General features: G+C 39.2%; 1 protein-coding gene across 7 annotated transcripts in view; it reads left to right on the forward strand.

The window, feature by feature from the left end:
• The window catches only part of ZNF608 (zinc finger protein 608), a 91,777-nt gene that overhangs the window by 42,034 nt on the left and 30,332 nt on the right, over window positions 1-19,411 (forward strand). For all 7 annotated transcript variants that reach the window (XM_062604497.1, XM_062604495.1, XM_062604494.1 and 4 more), the window contains exon 3: window positions 4,645-4,900. In XM_062604497.1, the coding sequence (XP_062460481.1) occupies window positions 4,645-4,900 (256 nt within the window). The remainder of the gene's footprint in view (window positions 1-4,644; window positions 4,901-19,411) is intronic.

A 19,411-nucleotide genomic window follows, 5' to 3' on the forward strand; every position in this document is an offset into this window, starting at 1 on the left:
TGACTTCATTCAGGCCACGATAGCCTACTGTTAGTCTCCATTCTCCATTCGACTTTCGCACTGGCCATATGGGGCTATTAAAGGGTGAACGGGTCCTGCTGATCACTCCTTGACTCTCCAGTCTACGGATCAGCTGATGGATGGGAATCAGGGAGTCTCGGTTGGTGTGATATTGCCACCAGTGCACTGTTGTGGTCATGATTGCCACTTGTTGTTCTTCGACCTTCAGCAACCCCACAGCAGAGGGATCTTCTGAGAGAGACCAGGCAAGGTGGACAGCTGCTCAATTTCCTCAGTCTCCAAAGCAGCAATACCAAAAGCCCACCGGTACCCTTTTGGGACTTTGAACTACCCTCTCCTGAGGTAGTCTATGCCGAGGATGCATGGAGCCTCTGGACCAGTAACAATGGGGTGCTTTTGCCACTTCCTCCCTGTCAGGCTGATGTCAGCCTCCAGTACAGTCAACTCTTGGGATCCTCCTGTCACTCCAGAAATATAGATGGGTTCCAGCCCTTGACAGCTTGATGGCATCAGGGTACACTGTGCGCCGGTATCTTCTAGAGCCTTATACTTCTGTAGGACTGATGTGCCAGGCCATCTGATCCACACAGTCCAGTAAATCCGATTGTCCCCTACCTCCACCTGGCTGGAGACAGGGCCCCTCTAATAGTGATCACAATATTGGTCATTTATGTCTTATTGACAGGGATTATTCTTCGTTATCACAGGAGCTGGAGTAAAATCAGCTCCTCCACTCCATCTGGGAACCTGCTCACCAGAGACTGAAGCTGCAGCTTTCATGTGATCATCCGTGACCTTTGTTCTCCTCTTCAATTCATGCACCCATTCCTCCAGAGCTGAAGCAGGTTTTCCATTCCACTTGCTTATGTCTTCTCCGTGATCCTGAAGGTAAAACCATAGGGTAGCCCGTGGTGTATACCTTCTATATCTTCTCTTTCAAGCAGCAGGATGCTTTTGGTAATAGCTGAGATGTGTTGGTACATGTGAGGAGCTGGATAGATCAGATAGATCGTCTCTCAATTGTTTGAGGTCCTGGGACAGTTTTTCTACAGCTGAAATGATGGAAGGGGTGAGATTGTCTTCGAACTCTCAGAGTTTATGAATCATTTCATCCACTGCTGGTGGTGCTATGTCATTCCAGATTATTGCTGCCAATGAATGGGCAGATGATGACGGTGCATTCTGTGTAAATTTCCGCCACATGGGTCGTGTACATTTGACTTCATCTGGATCTATGGGTCCATTCCTGGCATCCAGCCTGCAATAGCTCGTCTCTACAATGGCTGATTCCCTCAGAGACTGGATGCCTTTCTCTAGAGTAGTCCACTTGGCCGAACGACTCATAACATCGTCCTTGTATGGAAACCTTTCTTTCACAGCTGCCAAGAGCTGCTTCCAAAGGCTGAGGGTCTTTTTCTCTCTTGCAATTGCTTTGTCAATTCCCGCTTCCCTAGCAAATGATCCCAGCTGCTTGGCTTCTGTACCTTCTAGTTTGTGACCGTTGGCCCCATTGTCCCAGCATCAGAGGAACCAGGTGATTATGTGCTCCCCTGGTTGATGGGTAAAATCTGTTTGCATATTCTGTAGCCTGGTTGAGGTCTGAGGTCGAGAAGTCACCTCTTCTTCCTCTGATTCATGTGATGATGACTCCTAATCAGATGCTGCCCCGGGTAGTAAGTGCATTGCCATTGCTTCTTCATCTTTCTTCTTCATCTTTCTTGCCTCTTTTTTGCTTTTCCCCTTGCATACAGAGGCAGACAATATTGACACAAATTGGTCCTCTGGTTTAGCTGCAGTGATTATCACTGTGGTTGGGGTGGCTGCAGTATCTGTTGTTGGGGTTTGGGTAGCTGCTGTACTTGTCGCTGGGGTTGGCGTAGCTGCTGTGCTTGGAGCTGGAGTAGCTGCACTGTGTGTTGTAGTCAGAGTTTGAGTGGCTGCTGTAGTTATCACTGGGGCTGGTGTAGCTGCTGTGCTTGGAGCTGGAGTAGCTGCGCTGCCTGTTGCGATCAGAGTTTGAGTAGCTGCTACAGTTATCACTAGGGTTGATGTAGTTGCTGTACTTGAAGTAGCTGCGTTATCTGCTGTAGTCAGAGTTTGAGTAGGTCTTGTACTTGTCACTGGGGTTGGTGTAGCTGCTGTATTTGGAGTCTGAGTAGCTGCTTTTGTCTGTTGCTTTGCCAACAGATCCAGAGACATTTTTTTTCCTTTGAAGGCGCTGGATAGCGTTGAACAGGGCTCTGTAAGCATAGGCCAAGCCCCAGCACGTTGCCATGATTTCTCCCTCTCTGGTGTGACCAGGATGACAACGCACCTCATTTAAGTGTTTTACTAATTTTTCTGGATTTTGCACTTGTTCAGTGGTAAAGTTTCAAAGCAGTGGAGGGGCCCACTGGCCTAGATACTTGTCCATACTATCCGACACACCCTTCTACCCATGGCTGTCCAGCCTTGGGGAAAATCTTTTGGTCCTCTTATATTATCGTCTAACCCTAGACAAGGCCGGCCCATCCCCAACTCTGCTTAACTTTTGAGATCAGACGAAATGGTCATGGGTAAAACACATTCTGTATGTGTGCTAACATGCTGATCCCCATCACGATCAGCAGGCAGGTACCTAAAGGCCATTCAAAACCTTCAGAACTCTCAAATGATACTGTAAATGGTCTGTTGGGGGGGCTGGGAAGGTAAGGGAATTTCTCCTTCACAGGTTGACCATCCGAGGCCAGTGGGGGAAAGATGCATAATTGCTAAACAAATTATATCCATCCCAAAGTATAGAGGTGGTGACCACAGTGGGAACGGAGGCCAGATCAGTTTCATGATCAATGAGTCTATTGTATTACAAGTCATTACCATAATGTACAGTGAAACAAGAACGTTAGCCCAAGCCCTCCACTTGATAAATACTAACACAGCGAATACTGGCTGTAAGTAAGGTATGACATCCTGAAACTGTGAGATCAAGAGCAACAATTTTGAGAGGCAATAAATCAGTACTGTAATGAGTGACTATTAATCCAAAACAATGAATGCTTATCACAGATATGATTAGACACACTCTGGTCACATCTGTCATTATCTCAACCCTTTGAGCCCCACGTTGGGCACCAAAAAGAACTGTCATGGTTTAAGCCCAGTCAGCCACGCAGCTGCAAGCTCATTCCCTCTCCTTCCTCCCCCCACCTCCCAGAGGGATGGGGAGGACAACTGAAAGAATGTAACTCCCACAGGTTGAGATAAGAACAGTCCAGTAACTAAGGTATAACACAAAACCACTGCTGCTACAACCAATAATAATAATGATAAGGGAAATAACAAGGGAAGAGAATACAGTCGCTCACCACCTGCTGACCGATACCCAGCCTGACCTGAGCAGCGATCTAGCCCTTCTGGGTAACTGCCCCCAGTTTATATAGTGGGCAGGATGTGCTGTGGTATGGATTACCTCTTTGGTTAGTTTGGGTCAGGTGTCCTGTCTGCTTCCTCCTGGCTTCCCCTCCTCCCTGGCAGAGCATGAGACTCAGAAAGTCCTTGGTCAGAGTAAACATTACTGAGCAGCAACTAAAATCATCGGTGTTATCAGTGCTGTTCCCAGGCTGAAAGTCAAAAACACAGCACTGCACCAGCTACTAAGAAGGAGAAAAATGACTGCTATTGCTGAACCGAGGACAGATATCTGTAATCCAGTGGGCCAAATAAATACGAATTTTAGGTGGTTGAGCTATCTGACTGGGCATACTCAGACCCTTATTTAGCTATCTTTTATATGACAAAGAACCTTATGGCCACAGTAAAATGCTAAGAACCCTCAGGCCAAATCTGGATACAGCAGGTCTGCTGAGTATATTGGAAGTCGTATGGGAAAGATAACCTCTTCAGTTCCTATATAGATTGTCCTACAGACTGGTTGTCTGTTGATTTACATTCTTCCAGAAATGCATTTTGAAATCTCTGAGAAATTTGCTGTTTGCCTTCTTTTAAAAGTCCTCTTCTATTATTTCAAGTAGAAAGATGTAAATGTTATCTTTAAGCTATTAGGTGGGTGATCCTAATGTATTTTAAATGGTTGGATAACAAGAGATCATATTTAATGCCATATGTATACTAGAATTATTTCAGGTGCTAATTTCTCTGTGATGCACATGAGAAAATGGCATTTGTATGTCTTTGTACTGTCTTTATAAGTGTTTTTCTTTAAATAGCAAATGAAGTTCCCAGTTTGCAAAATTAATTTCCATCCATAAATCAGTCTCTGTCAGTGCCAAGAAAAAAGTGGCCTTAATCCTTGGTTTTGAAATGTATTATTATTTCATACTAGCGGTCTATGACAAGAGGGAATAGTCTTGCAGAAACTTAGCAATTGGCCTTGTTTAGCATGATAGATATTTTTGTAGCTTATTTTTCATGTGCAGCATTTGGGCTGATGTCAAAAAAAATTAAACTCATAAGCCTGAAATAACCCATGATACACCAAATCCTCCCTGCATATGCAACTGTGATCTTAGCAAACTGGGCTTTTTTTGGTTTTAAAACTTCTTAGGTTTTTTATTTTTTTGTTTTTGTTTTGTGTTGTTTTAAATCTCACAGCACCATTATAGTAAATTTATCTGTTGTTTTCAGGTTGATCCCCTGTTTACAGTACCTGCACCTCCACCTCCGATTTCCAGCAGTATCACACCTCAGATTCTGCCTTCCTACTTTTCCCCATCTTCATCCAATATTGCAGCACCAGTCGAGCAGCTTTTGGTACGGACTCGTTCAGTGGGTGTAAATACTTGTGAGGTTGGAGTAGTAACAGAACCTGAATGCCTTGGACCCTGTGAGCCTGGGACCAGTGTGAACCTGGAAGGAATTGTGTGGCATGAAACTGAAGAAGGTAAATTGTTTTTTTCCATTAGGTTTGTTTATGAGATACGTTAATGAGGAGGAGACTGCTCTATCTGCCATGGTTCTAAATAAGGGCTTGATAGTCTGTTGGCATGCAGTTATGTACAGTGGCAGTCACAGCTTTGTAGCTCAGTTAGTGAATTTTAATTTTTTAAAACATTACATTTTTTTCATTATTTAAGTAACTGTATTTTCCGAATGACGTACCAGGCAACCCCAGTTAAAATATAATTGTTTCCTGTTGCTGTATGGAGAAAAGCATATGGAGAAATAGCTAATAGAATCGCATAAATGTGATATTTAAATGTAATCATGGGGGGGGTACATGTGATGGGAATGGCTATATGAGTAGATGAAACTTTGAAAGCTGTATATTTTGGAATTCAGACACTATGATAAAAAAGTCACTTTTATATAAAATAGAAGTCCCTGAGACCCTGCAGAAATTCATTTTGATATGTGTATTGTTTGCATTTTGGTTATTTGAAACACTCTTTAAGAGGAAAGCATTTTTGCTTGAAGAGAAGTGTTCCATCTGGTGAAGAGGTGCTGTCTAAACCAGAGTGTTTTCATTAATATCCTTTTAAGGCACTTGGCCAAGTAGGAGTGCTGGAGAGCTTTGGGAAATATTAAACGTTGATTTGCTATGATTTAGAACAAAGTAAGTAGGAAGGAGATTATGCTGTGACATGCAGATTTTTCCATGTTGGTTTTCAAAAGCTTGTTATTAAAATACCAGCTTTCTCCAGTTGATGCTAAAAATACTGCATGTGTACACTAAACTTTTGCAATTTTGCTTCAGTAATATTGGATTTCTCTAGTAACAGCTGCTTGAGAGTCTTCCTTTGATTGTTCTTATGTTTGTTTTGAGGATTATTTAATTTTTAGTGGCCTACCTCCCTCTACAGAGAAAACAAGATTATTTGCAAAGGGATATAATGAAAGAATACAACAGTGCATTGCATCATGATAAATCCTGACATCCTTCAGTCATACACACAATGGTGTTTGATCCTTTGCAGTGATATATAAGACCTCACCAAAGTGCTCTACCCTGTCCTCTCAAAAATCAATAGAGTCAGATTTACTTGCTTTTATGTACTTTCATTCATCCATCTTTCTCTTTGTGTATTTCTGCAGCAGATTCATAAGGTAGATTGATTCTTTCAGATTGTTTTTAAAGCACAGTATAAATTCTGTTTAAAAATATCACTGCAGAGATGACTGCCCTTAGCAGCTCCAGTCTTCCTTGACTGGCCTGTTTTAACCAGAGCTGGAACATGTGGGTGCTAACTGTTGAAATGAAAGAGCAGTAGCTGTTAATAGTGTCATTCTTGCTGAATAAACTGAAGTTCTTACCCTACTGAATTTAAGAAGCCTGCCTTGTTAAAGGTTTGGCACCATAAATGAAGTAATTAAAACATTCTGGTCAAGATGACATTCCATTTACCAGTGTCTCAGCACTCTACTAGTTTAAAAACTCTTGTTAGTTAATAGAAATTAACTTCCTTAACCTTTCCTCAGTTTGCCTAAAACAGTTTTCTGAAACAACTCAAGAGTTAAATTATGGTATGTTTAAACGGTTTAGAATGTGCCTGGTTTCACAGCTTTACAAATGCTGTTTGGCAACACTACAGCTATGGGTGACCACAATAATAGATAAAATGGGATTCTAAAATACTCTAGAAACATAGTTAGAATGTAGAGAATGAAGATAATTGATACAATTTATATTGTATGGTAGTACTGTGCCTTTTGTTGTTTATTGATTCAGAGCCCTGCTGACAAGAAAATAACGTAAATTTTACTCTTTTTTTTCCAGTGTTCACAGTCAATGCTGTATTACAAAAAAATTAGTTCCTAATGATCACTTTTGTCTTTTAATTAAGTTTTGAAGTTTAAGGCATACATATAGGTATAATATTTATCTGTTTTCAAATTTTCTGACGTGTCCATGAAAGCAGCTACGTAGCAGCTTGTATGAAGCCATTTCTGCCAAATTTTAGAAAACAGGGTGCAGATGGGTCTTCTATTTATCTTGTAACAGAATAAAGATGATCAAATAATCAATTTTCTAGTTATGATTTTGACTTCAATTAGGCAAGAACATGACCTTTCCTAAATTGATGTAAATCCATTTGTAATTGGTGACATCTAAAACTGTCCTGATGTTCAGAAACAAACTGAACAACTGAAACAAAAAATGTCTTTTGTGACGCCCATATTTTTTTTTCATATTCACTCTTTTCACTGCTTTCCAAACCTATTAAAAACATACATGCAAAGTGATACCTATCTAGCTGTCTATATATCTGATAAGTTTTTAACATAAAACAATTTTAAGAAGTTAAGGTATGAACATTTCTGACTGATGTGTTTTGAGGTATCTGAATTACTTTGTATCTGATTTTAGTAAGATGAGTTGTGAGGTGATTAGAATAGGCTTGTAGCATGTTTGCATACTCTATGGTACATGGGAACTATGAACCAGATGTGCTGCTGAGCAGCCCTCGTATGCTGCAGCAACTAGCTGTGGGAATGCACATACAAAAGGATGTGATGATCATGGTTATTATAATAGGAATGGTAAAGTGAGTAGAGAAAGGTGAAATCATATAGTATATATAGAACTCATTATTGAATTTAATATATGCTTTAAAAAGGACAGGGCATATACTTGAGAATTCATGTTTTGAATGGTTTTGTTATCTGAAATAACCCGTTTTCTTTTAGCAATGTTAAACAAGTTGTCATGTTCTGTTGCATTAGTTTTTCAAGGTCAGGAAAAGAATGATATTTGGTTTTATTAGTCATATTTTTAAGATAATGACTCCAAAGGGTGAGAAAAAAGCAGCACTGGATTTCAGACAAAACTGGCAGATCAAAAGAGCGTTGTTACTACAGCTCTTTTCATTTATTCCATGCCAATCTATTCAGTTCACTTGATCGACAGATTTGATAAACCACACTATTTTTCCCAGCATGTTTCAATCTTAAGACGTGTAGAGGGAAGCTGGCATCTGAAGTCTGTCACATTTTATTACAAGGCTTTGTAACTAACCATAGTCGGTTACTCATATAATTGAGACTGCTAGTTATCACATGGGCATTTCTCAGTTCCACTAGTTAAGTTGTGCAGTGTTTAATTTCTACATATGTATGCTGTAGACATTTTTATCTGCATACAGTCATGTTTGATATGACTTGATAATGTGTCCACAGTGGTGTTGATGGCCCTAGATAATAATATTGAAGGAATTAGTTGGGGCTATCCTGAAGTAGTGGAATGAGAAGTGGTTATGGGCATGTCAACCTGAAAGTTGGTAGCCAATGCAGATGTTTGGCACCAGAAACTACTATCCAGTTACAGTAATACTCCTTCACAAAAAACAGCTTGGTAGTGTTAGTGGAGTGTATTTTTTGGTTGGTTGTTTCTCACACTATTCTGTGAAACAGCTACTAAAAGTTTGTACTTCTATAGTAGGAAATAAGCTTTATCTAGAATCAGGTACTTACCAAATTGTGCAATTATCTTCTGGGAAAACAGTTTTGAAGAAAGCAGTAATTGTTTCTTACTGCCTGGAGGAAATAAAAATGACTCAGAAAAAAGGGAAACCACCAACCAACTTTCTGAATTGCTTATTGATTGCTTTTTTGTTTGGCTTCTCACACACAGTTGCCCTCCATCATGTCCTGGTTTTGGTTCTGCATCTAGCAGTAGAGTCTGCCTTTAGATGTAGGAAGTACTAGTTCTGATGATGATGTCCTGTTTGGCTCAAAACTGTGTAGGAGACAGCCATCCATCACCTTGGTGCCTTTGTGTGCAGAACAAGCTGTCTACATGCAGTCTTAAGAGTTCTTACATTGCTGCACTGATATTTTTCCTCTTTGTGCAGTTGCAGTAGACCATGCTTTTGTTGTTCAGTAACAAATAATGGGAAAATGAGTTGTATTTTTTAAAGTGTCCTCTTACTAGGTTTAGCTTGTTGATTTTTATGACTTGAGACTAGTTGTCAAACGTGAGAAATAGGACTCTGCTGGAACTCAGAAATCTGATCAGATCATCTCCAGGGTATTCCACATTTATCGCAGCATCAGTTCTGACACTATTTTGTAGAAAATTTCAGCAAAGAAAAGAGAAACAAGAAGAAAGGAGAACACTTACATGACAAAGAGGCATGCCTAGTACTTGTTGCGTATGGGTTTCCCACCCAGCCCCTTTTGCAACTAATATGCATAGGTGTTTTTCGAAAACATACCTGTTGCAAAGAGCTGAGGTGGGTTCTTTCCTGCCTCAGTATGTGGTGTTTGATTTGCAAAAACTGTTTTAAAAGAAGAGCCTGTTTTGAATGTCTTTGGTTATGTATGTGTTTGTACGTGTGTGGTAAGTAAGGGTGTGTATGTGTCTATAGAAATAGAAGAATGAGAAGTAGTCTGACTGCCTCTGATTCCTCCTAGCAATTCTTGTGGTTTAACAACCACATTTTCCTACTTTCACAAATACAAAGACATGATGAAACAATGAAAATTGTAATGCCATGTCAAATATGTGATCAAGCAAATGCAGAAATTTGAGATTTAAAAAAAATCTGTTTTATCAAAGAACATTACAGTAATTAATGGAAATGCCCCATTTCAAGGTCAGGTTGGACAGGGCTTGGAGCAACCTAGTCTGGTGGAAGATGTCCCTGCCCATCACAGGGGGCTTGGAACTAGATGACCTTACGGTCCTTTCCAACCTGAACCATGCTATGATTCTATTAAATTAAGATAAATAAGATTAAATCACACTGTTGGTCTGGGAACAGGCAAGGTTTATAGAGATAGATAATAGCCTTTATTAAACCAAGTGATTTTATTAAACCAGTTGTCAAAAACAAGTAAGCTTTCAGACTGTATGAATTTATATTTTCTCCTTGCTGTGTAATACAGACCATTGACAGGAGGCTTTGGTTTGGCATTGTTAACCACCATATTCACTTCAGAGTTGAAAGACAGTGGGTATTTTTATAAGAGAGAAGCATAAAGATTCCCGTTGCTCAATAATCAGGCTTTGTCATGTCTGTATTACAGATAAGTGGTTTGTGGAGAAGATAGGGTTGGGTTTGTCAGCTGTTTTAACAGAACACCTAAAATCCAGCTTTTTGTACTGTCATGTGAGTTATCTAGTGACCAGAATGAGCGTCAGCCAGTATAAAAATATCATCTATTTTGAAAAAGTCTATATATGTGTTTATATTTTGAGATATTATGTTTAATTTTTCCTGTTTCTACTGCCTGTGATACCGGACTCAGTACATCAGTGGATTTAAAGAAGCCTGAGATAGGTGAATTTTCACAGGCCTCAAGTGTCTCTTTGTATTGTCCAAGGCACTTGGACACCTAGTAAGTGTTACATAGAACCTTGTAGCAAAAGAGGAGCAGGCTGTATAACTCACAAAGGTAAGCCAGAGACTTGCATAAGAATGTTTGTATTTTATGGAAGCTCTACCTACTTTATAAAAGGAATTTGGGAGATGTACACAGGCTATCTGAGAAAAATTCTAAGAGTTTAATGTTCCGGGATCCGAACTGTGGTACGAATTTAGTAGTAGGTACACTGAGGGGTCTTTTTGATCCTTCCAGTATTTTCCCTGACCGTATCAGTGTATGCATTTGTTTAGGGACATACATTCTGACATTATCATGTCATGGCTTTTGCAGTATTTCTTGTGCATTTAAAATATGTAATACTGGCCAGTGTTAAAGGCAAGGATAGAACTAGATGGACTGCTTGTTCAAAGCCAGTATGGCAGTAATCTAATTTTGAGATATTTTATTGCTGTAACACAAAATGTTTGTGCTGAGAGAACAAGAAAGGGGACTGGTTTTGACCAAATCATAGAATCATTTAAGTTAGAAAAGACCTTCAAGGTCATGGAGTCTAACCATTACCCTGTTGGACACTTTCAGTTTTCCAATTAGAAAACCATTTGCAGTCTATCCGATACTAATTTCATATAAAATAAATTAAGCAAATAGAGCCCAACCTCATGTAGTTACAAAAGCTCCTTCAAATGGTTTTAAACTGTTGGGACTGGCTCTTATGAACCAGGTGTACATGGCTGAATTGATGTGGCTTTAATGAGGTGCCATGAATCAGCTGGGCTATTGGTAACCAAACCTTTGCAGGCTCTTTGTTCACAGCAAACAGCAGATAAATCATGTCAGTATACACCTTCTTAGTGAAGCAGAAATGCAGAATAGGCTACGGATGTTCCCTGTTGGCAGAGCTGTGTGTCAGATGGGAGGTATTTTGACCTCTTTGGGTTTAATTCTGATTCTTTTTGAAAGCATTAATTTTCCCAGAAATATTCAATTACTCATTCATTTAAATAGTAATTTAAGTTTAAAGTATTTGTGTAGGTGATGGAAAACATCACAGATTAGTGAATGTGGGGGAGAGAGGGAAAGGAAAAAATGAGGTACAAACACGGCTAATTTCCAGGCTTTCTTAACAGAGACAAGCTAGTTCATTACCTCTTCCATTCCTGCCCAGCACAATTGCTTCAGAAGATTTTTGAAAACTGCAGACCACAACTGGAAGAAAAGCACTTAGGAAATTTGTGTATAAATTAAATTTGGTATTTAAATGTCAGTGTTCCTCCTTGAACATACCCACACTGCAGGGTCTAACTAGTGCTAGTCCTACAGCTTTGTTTGGAGAGGCTGTACATGGTTGTTGCATGGAGGGATGTGTGATTTGTTTACTGCCTAGTGCTTGCCTTGTTGCTTCACTGTTAGAGATGCAGATGTAATGCTGAGCAGAGCATAGCCACAGTACAGTTGCAATAACTGACCAAAAATATCCAGAGGATATTATTTAGCCAGGATAGGAATGGCCAGCTTTTCTAAAGGAACTTGGCAAATGGCACATTTTACAGCTCAGTGAGAAGACTAGGTTCAACTCTTGGTATAACATAAAGCAGAGAATGAAAAAAAAACTTAACAAATTCCAGACAGTGCTTACATAAAAAGTTTTATGTTGCCAGGCTGCTACAAAGGAATACTCCCCTGCGCTGCTTGTACATACACAGAAAATCATCCCTTTTACAAACAAGCATATGGGAGTAGGAAGGGTGCGTTGAGAAAGGAAGGAGGCTAACTGAAATTGGAAGCATTTGCTTGGAGCTATTTGAATGTGAAACTGAGCCTGCTCAAGCAGTGAGGTTATGAACACTAAAGGAGTTGCTTTAAGGAAAGCAACAGTTTTGAGCATTTACTGCTCAAGAGCTAAGTCTCAATAGCAGCAGGTTGCTTAGAAGTCAGACTATTCCAGTAAAAAATATTTGCAACATGGTGTTTGGATTTGTAGATAGAAGGGGGGAGAGATGATTGCTAATGAACAAAGTGTGTATACGTGCAAGTGTTTTCTCACAAAATAAATACCACTGGAGTATGGCATGAAAGCACAACTAAAATGGTATATTTAACTGGCGTGGTTCAGGGATTAAACATATTTATTAACCATTTATAAACTTATTATTAACTTATTTAAAGATATTCTCACAGTCACTCTAACTTTGTACTAGTTTAACTGCTTAGGACAAGCTCTGGTCTTCCAGTTTTGTTATACTCTTAAGTATTGCTGGTCTTCTACAGTGGTGAGCAATAGGAAGTTCTCTCAGTTGCAGAACTGTGTTTTTTCACTAATACAGATTAATACCAGTTTAACAAATTATTTTTTGAATTAAATTTTCTTGTTGTTTCAGACTGTACAGTGAAAAGCTGGTTTTGGCATTGGTACTAACTTGGTTGTGTAAGATCAGTGGCTGGCCTCACAGCCAGCTTTTCATTTTTTATAGTCATTGGAAACTTACATTTTGTCACCCTGAGGGCATATTCATAATTCTTTCCAGTTATTTCTGATGTGGTCATAACTAGCTACTGATCTGGAACTCTTGGTGACAAGAGACAATCCAAAAAGCAGAAGGAAAAATTTCCATTTAAAAAGTTTAAACAGTGAAGAATTCTTTGGCCCTCGGGGTTATTAAAAGATTACAGCTTGTATTTTTGTTCTAAAAAAAGGAGACAGGAAAGGGAGAGGTTGAGTGTGATAGCAAAGAATATATAAAAAAAAGGAAAGCTCAAGGGAAATTGCTTTCTTGATTTAGACTGAAAAACTAGGTCTAGATTTACTAAAGCTAGTGTTACAGTGGAAACTGCAGTTGAGGTTCATCAGTTTTATATCACCAAATGCCATAAGATTTAGGGGAAAAAAACACCAAAACCAAATGGAATAAACATAAAAGGTCAGTATTAGAGCACTTTGCTTTAGTTCTGTGGGTTTGTTTTTTGTTTGTTTTTTATTTTGTTTTTTTTTTAGGGGTATCAACTAAAACAGAAACACTTGTATGTCCATCAGAAGTAACACTGATTTGTTGTTACAAATTTATTGTTTGTAAATTTAAATCACAAAGAATTTTTAAGGGGACATAGCTATTGAAATAAAAGGCTATGGTATTAATTTTTAATGACAGAATTTACCACCCTTGTTAAAGATTTTATCAGAACAAAAAAAGAATTTTTAAGAAAAGCCTTCTTTTCACTTACTTTGGTTTGGTTTTGTTTTAATAGATATCAGTTATTTGTTATGCTTAGTTGGGAGGTTTACTAGGACTTTGTTTGGGGTGTTGTTTTCCGGTATTTAAGTGAGTTTGTTTTGTTTGAGTTTTGTTGTTTCTGCATGGGCGTTATCAGGCTAATGAGACAATTTTTTTTTTTTTTTTCTAGTGACTTGGCTAATAGTATAAAAATCTCCATTAATAAAATGGAACTGAAGTTAGTTGCAAGTACTTGGTGATTCTGTAGCTGGTCCCTAATACTGAGGGCAAGGATTGTGGAGAATCAGTTTCAAGCGGGGGCAGTTCCAGATCAGGCCTCAGCTAATCTAGAGGTTTTTTGTTTTGTTTTTTCATGCAGTCATTTATACTTTAGCATTTAAGTAGGTAGAAACAAGTAATTACGTTTTACTGCCTGTTTACTTTCCCCTACAGTGACTGGACCTGTGCTTCTTAACCTTGCATTCATATACAGCTGGCTTTTGTGGATCTTTTAAAGCCTGAGGCTGTGTGACCTCCTCTAGTTAGGAGGTTTTAGAAACAGAAAGAAAGTTTCAGGTTTCATTAAATGAGCAATTTTCCTTAGGGAAGATATAAGCTGGTGTCAGTCCTTAGCAGAGTTTTACTTCTAATGTGTATTACGGATTTAAAAAACAAAAAAACACCCAATTTCTAGGTTATTCTCTACAATTTTATTAAAGTCCTGAAAGTAACAACTTCAGGTTCTATGGCTTATGAGAAAGTTTTGCAATAAATTAATACTTACTCCTTGAGGAATTTTGTCCAAACCATGACCTGTGGCACTGGAGCAGTACAAGTGTGTGAACATCAAAGACAGTTTCATCCAGAAGAACCACTGGACATTGGTAGACTTCATTTGGCTTCAGAGTAAGTAAAGTGTCACGGGTTATAAGCCTGAGAAATAAAAAAAAATAACCAGAAAAACCAAAACACACACACAAAAAAAACCTAATCAAGCAAAACAACAACAAAAAAAGCCAAACAAACAGTTGTTCCTGGGTTGCAGATATTCCCAGCTAGGGACCTGTATTTAGAGGTGATACAACCTGAACTAAAAGCCAGTAGAAGCTACTGTTTGTTACTTAATGCGAATCAGATAATTTTTGTTGAATCCTGAAAGAGGGGATTACATTTCAGCATGGTCTGCGCTCATTTGAAAAAGCCTTTCATTTTTCCATTGTTGTATAAAGGAAAGAAAAGTTTTCCTTGGTAGTCTTATAAAAATTAAGAATTCAGTATTTTTAAGTATGTCAGAATTGTGTGGTTCTGAAGTGGCAAGTATAGTTTAGTTCTTTGACAATAGCTGATGGCTGAGCTTTTTCAACTTCACCAATTTTTGCCAGCCCCAGGTAGGCCCCATTTCTTCCAGAGTGGAAGAAGGCTACCTAAGATGAAAGATCTTGGTTTAGAAACACGGTGGCATAGCAGTTTGTTTCTCATTAGACTGGCTAGTCAGGGTTTGTTAAAATAGATTTAGCTGTGAAAGTGTTCAGACATCATCCCGATGGGGAGAGAAAATGTGTCAGCAAAGTTGTGCCTGCAAATGGTGGTGGAAGGCTGAGAGGTCCACAGAGAGCTGCCAGTTTCCGAGGACTGAGCATGTGGGTGCAGAGGCATTCACTGGACTGCAGGCATTTCCTTCCAGCCTAAGTCTTTCAGAAACTTCTCACAGCGAACCTTCACATCTTATTTCAGAGCTGTCTCCTCAGTGTTGTGTATGTGCGTGTGTGGCACAAAAGCGGCACAGACCAGGTTCTTTGAATTTTCCTTTCTCCAGTGCTCAAAATTATGACATCCTCAACCATTGTGGTGTTATACTGAGGTATGGCTTCTTGCCGACCAGAGAAACTGCAAATGCCAGTGGACTTGAAACAGATTTTGAGTGACTACACCGCCCCTGCAAACGCATTCCTACTGGCAGTGGGAGTGAAGTTGTGTAGCATTTCAGTAATTTATTTCATGGTACCCCATCTGAAGGTTTTTCCACAAGAACCAACAGGCAGTGACTCCCTCAGATAAAGGTGGCACGGAGGCTCAGATAAAGGTGGCACGGAGGCTCAGATTTAGCAAGTGATGGTGCATTTTTATAAAACATGAACTCTGGTTCAGACTAATGCCATTTCTTCTTACCTTGACTCTGCCCATGCAAGTGTCACATGAAATTATTAAAAATACAGGGGGAGAGGAACTCTTGAGGGGTGGGAGTAAATCGCTGCTTGGGTTTCTTCAGAGCAGTGTGTGTGAGTGGGTTATAGATGGTTCTGTTGGCCTAGACAAGCAAGTGGCAGGAAATAACTTAGAGAAAATATTTTTATATCCCCAAAGCTTATCTTCAGGGAGCACAGTTAGTAGTGGTGTTGTGAAAAGAAACCTCTATTTGGACAGACAGTTTGATGCAGGCAAAGCTGCTGATTTGTTTTCAGCTTCAGGGAGATTCAGTCTTTGCATCCTTGGCAGTAGCACACAATGTAATTGTTTCCCTTCTCCTTAATCTTCAGTCTAGTTGTACTGGCTTAGTGTATCTAGGAAAGGCTGGAATGTTCACTGAATTAGCTGCACTGGATAGCTTCTCCTAACAGGCGAGAAGTTAGTGCTGGGACTCTTCTGACTTTCTAGTATGTGAGGAGAACACTCGCTGTTCCTTTCATGATTACATCTAGTCTCAGAAACCCTTTTGCGCAGAAAGGAAAATTAATTGTTGGGTATGAAAAAGAGGTGACAGAATTAATGTTCTTACACTGGCAACGTTACTCTGTTATTAGGAGCTCTCTGTAAATAACAGCTTTGCTTTCATCTATTTTTTGCCTCTTTCTTCCACAAAAGTAATTTTGTAACCCTACAATTTTTAAATACTTTAAAAAAACCTAACTGTGCATGGGGAGATTTGTTTGCATTCCTATTATTCAGTTTGGCAGCGTCTGTGGGCAGCAGCTCATTACACTTTTGGAAGATGTGCCATTAACATACCACTCTTTTAAACCTACCTAAATTCACCAAAAGTACAATCTTCAGAGAAAGGATACAGGATATCATTCAGCAGTTAAATTATTTAGTCAGTCCAGTGGTTAAGCTTGGGTCAGCTTTGAAGGGTAAATCTCATTGCTGGGATACATTCTTGGCTATGAATGAATGCATGAATAATCTTTCTTTGAACCTTAAGATGCACAATAGACACAATAACTCTTGAGTTGAACTCTTGAGAGTGGGCTGATTTATGGGCAGCTATTGAAAGTGACTCTAGTCAAATTATTTTTTCATCTGTGAAGTAGAAACCTGTATTAATTACTGGATCCCAGTGCAATGGTAGACAGACAAAAGCTGTGCACACCTTTATTTTATAAATTTTTAATTTATGTGTTAAAGAAAGGGTAATGATTTTGTCATGGTACACTTCCATAAACTGAGAATCACTTGTCAGGGCCACAGCAGGAAAATAGCTGAAGGCATTATTGACCCAACTGGTCAGACAGTTAATCTGTGTAAGTTACCTCCAATTTAGCAGAGACAACAGCAGGAACTGTGTGCACTCCCAAGTGCCAGCAAGTTCACAAACCTGCATAAGCCAGCACTAATTTCATTTACATTAATGCTGTGATTGCAGGTGACCAAGGATCAATGACACATTTGTTTCTGCCCTCCCTGCTCCAAGGGCTGTAGCCTCAAGTGAAGGGCTGGAGCAGACAGGAAGGGGCTTACTAGCACCTTCTATATCAAGATTTGGCCATGTTTGTCTGCTGGAAGGCTTAGTTTACTGGAAGGATCAAGAGAAGTCTGTTTTGTGATCAGTAATAAATGGCTTGGCACAGTGCCTTTTCAGTTCTGGGGGAGGAGGGACTGTTCTTGGCTCAATACCCATTTTTGTGTGTCTGCACAGTGCTAGGAGGTTTACTGATTATTGTAAGGCATTCTGCATTATTAAAATTGTGTCATGGAAGTTGTTTTTGAGGGAGTTCTTCAGAGAATTAGTTGCAGAAGGAGCAATTTGATTTTATTTTCTTTCAGTTAACGGGCCAAGCAGATGGGAAAGCAGACCTGGAGTAGTTTTGCTGGCTGGCTGCCATGATTCTGTAAATTTTGATTTGTATGGATATGTAGCAGTTTTATTTTTCCCTTTTTGGAAATGTATGCCTGTAAATCTTTGGGAAATTAATCGCTGGTTTCCTGTGAAATGTGCGCTTGTAAAACAAATGTTGTAGCAGACCTTATGTTGTGCCAGTTAGGAAGTGTGACATCAGCAAACTCCGTAGGCTGTCAAAGGCTAAAGCACTTTTCAAAGCATCATTCCTTCACAGCTCTCCAGAGAAAGGATTAAAAAATGACAGGAATTTGAACTGCAGTTCAGTACTGTTTCACTGTTTGCCTTTGCCACTCAGAAGGCACAGGGTTCATGATTCTATCCAAATGAGTTTTTTAATGCCATTTGACCTTACACTGTTCTGTGTTTGAAATTAACAAAGCATTCAAATTTGAAAAATCTGTACTAACAGCTATGTGTGAGTTGATCAAAACTAGGAAATCCTAAATTTAACATTCCACAAGGGAAAAAAGAAAAATACAACTCATGTTGCACCCTTGGTCTCTCTCCCCTTCACTTCCTGATACTCCCTGCACCTCCACACCAGAATGATCTGCAAGAAAAGAGTTACTTAAGCATTTATTAACTGTGGTATTGATAATGACATCACCACTAATTACATGCCAAGAGAGCTATGTTTAACAGTAAAAATTCTAGGGGTTTAAACACATAATTGACAGTCTGGGTCATAGTTCTTTTTTTGCAGCTTTTTCCCTGGAAATTTAAAGAACTCAGATTCTCACTGTTCAGCATTTGAATCTCTGAGATCAAAAGGCAATTCCTTCAAAGAGTTTCCTGTTGTTATTTAAATGGTAATTGACTCTATCCTCAGATTGACTGCGAGCATTTTATCTTTAGTAGGTTTGGGACTTTCATTATTTTCAGTTGCATGCTTCTAATGGAGGAGGTGATTTGGAGAATGACAAAGATTAATTGCAAATTTGGAAGCTAGTTACTAGTGACAAGAGTTGATAACTCAGGGGAAGGTGCATACACTATTTGATCAACATATGTTTCATAATGAATGATGTGCTGCTGTAATAATCTGTCTCTTCTTTTCTAGCGACTTTTATATCTGACATAGTTCCTTGCTGACAGATGAATATTTCTGTACAGTGTGGACTGTGAAGTAGACATAAATTACGGGATTTGTTACACTATTTACCTGCAAACTTTCTGTTCAGTACAGTACTCTGCAGAGAAGGTCATGGCCATGAAACTCTGCTCTGTAGGGAGGCAGTGCTTAAAGAGTAGTAATCTTTGGTGAATACTTTCTATTGTAATCTTCAACACTTTCTGGTGTAGAAAAAATTACGATCCCATGATGTTTTTAAGAGAGCCAATATTTTTCTTTAAATCCTATTCTCTCCTTGCTGAACAGTTCATCTGTTGTAAAGTCTACTGCATTCAACTGTCAAATGTGAAGAAAAAACATGGAAATTGCTATCCTTGTTACCCAGGAGAGGCTAAAATGCTTTTATGAACAAATGTACTGCTGTATGATACCACTAAAACTGAAGTTAAGTAAACTGCTGTTGAAGAGAATGATGAGACATGACTGCACTTCCTGTGATTGGTGACTTGGTCTTATTTCTACCGGGTGGGTGGAAACTAAGACCCACTGGTATAATTACTGCTAAAGTGGCTAATCTGTATTCAGGAGTAAAATGCCTTTGTGCCAAATATTAAACAACAGCCTGCAGACCGGGGTCAGAGAAACAAACAGATGAATTTGTCAGTTTTCAAAATGCAACAATTCAGTTTGTATGCATAAGGGAGAGAGGCAACTGAGGAGTGTACAGCA

This window comes from Pezoporus occidentalis, unplaced genomic scaffold, assembly GCF_034315485.1.
Source record: "Pezoporus occidentalis ecotype Australia unplaced genomic scaffold, CSIRO_AGI_Poc_V1 ctg86, whole genome shotgun sequence".
Classification (NCBI taxonomy): Eukaryota; Metazoa; Chordata; class Aves; order Psittaciformes; family Psittacidae; genus Pezoporus; species Pezoporus occidentalis.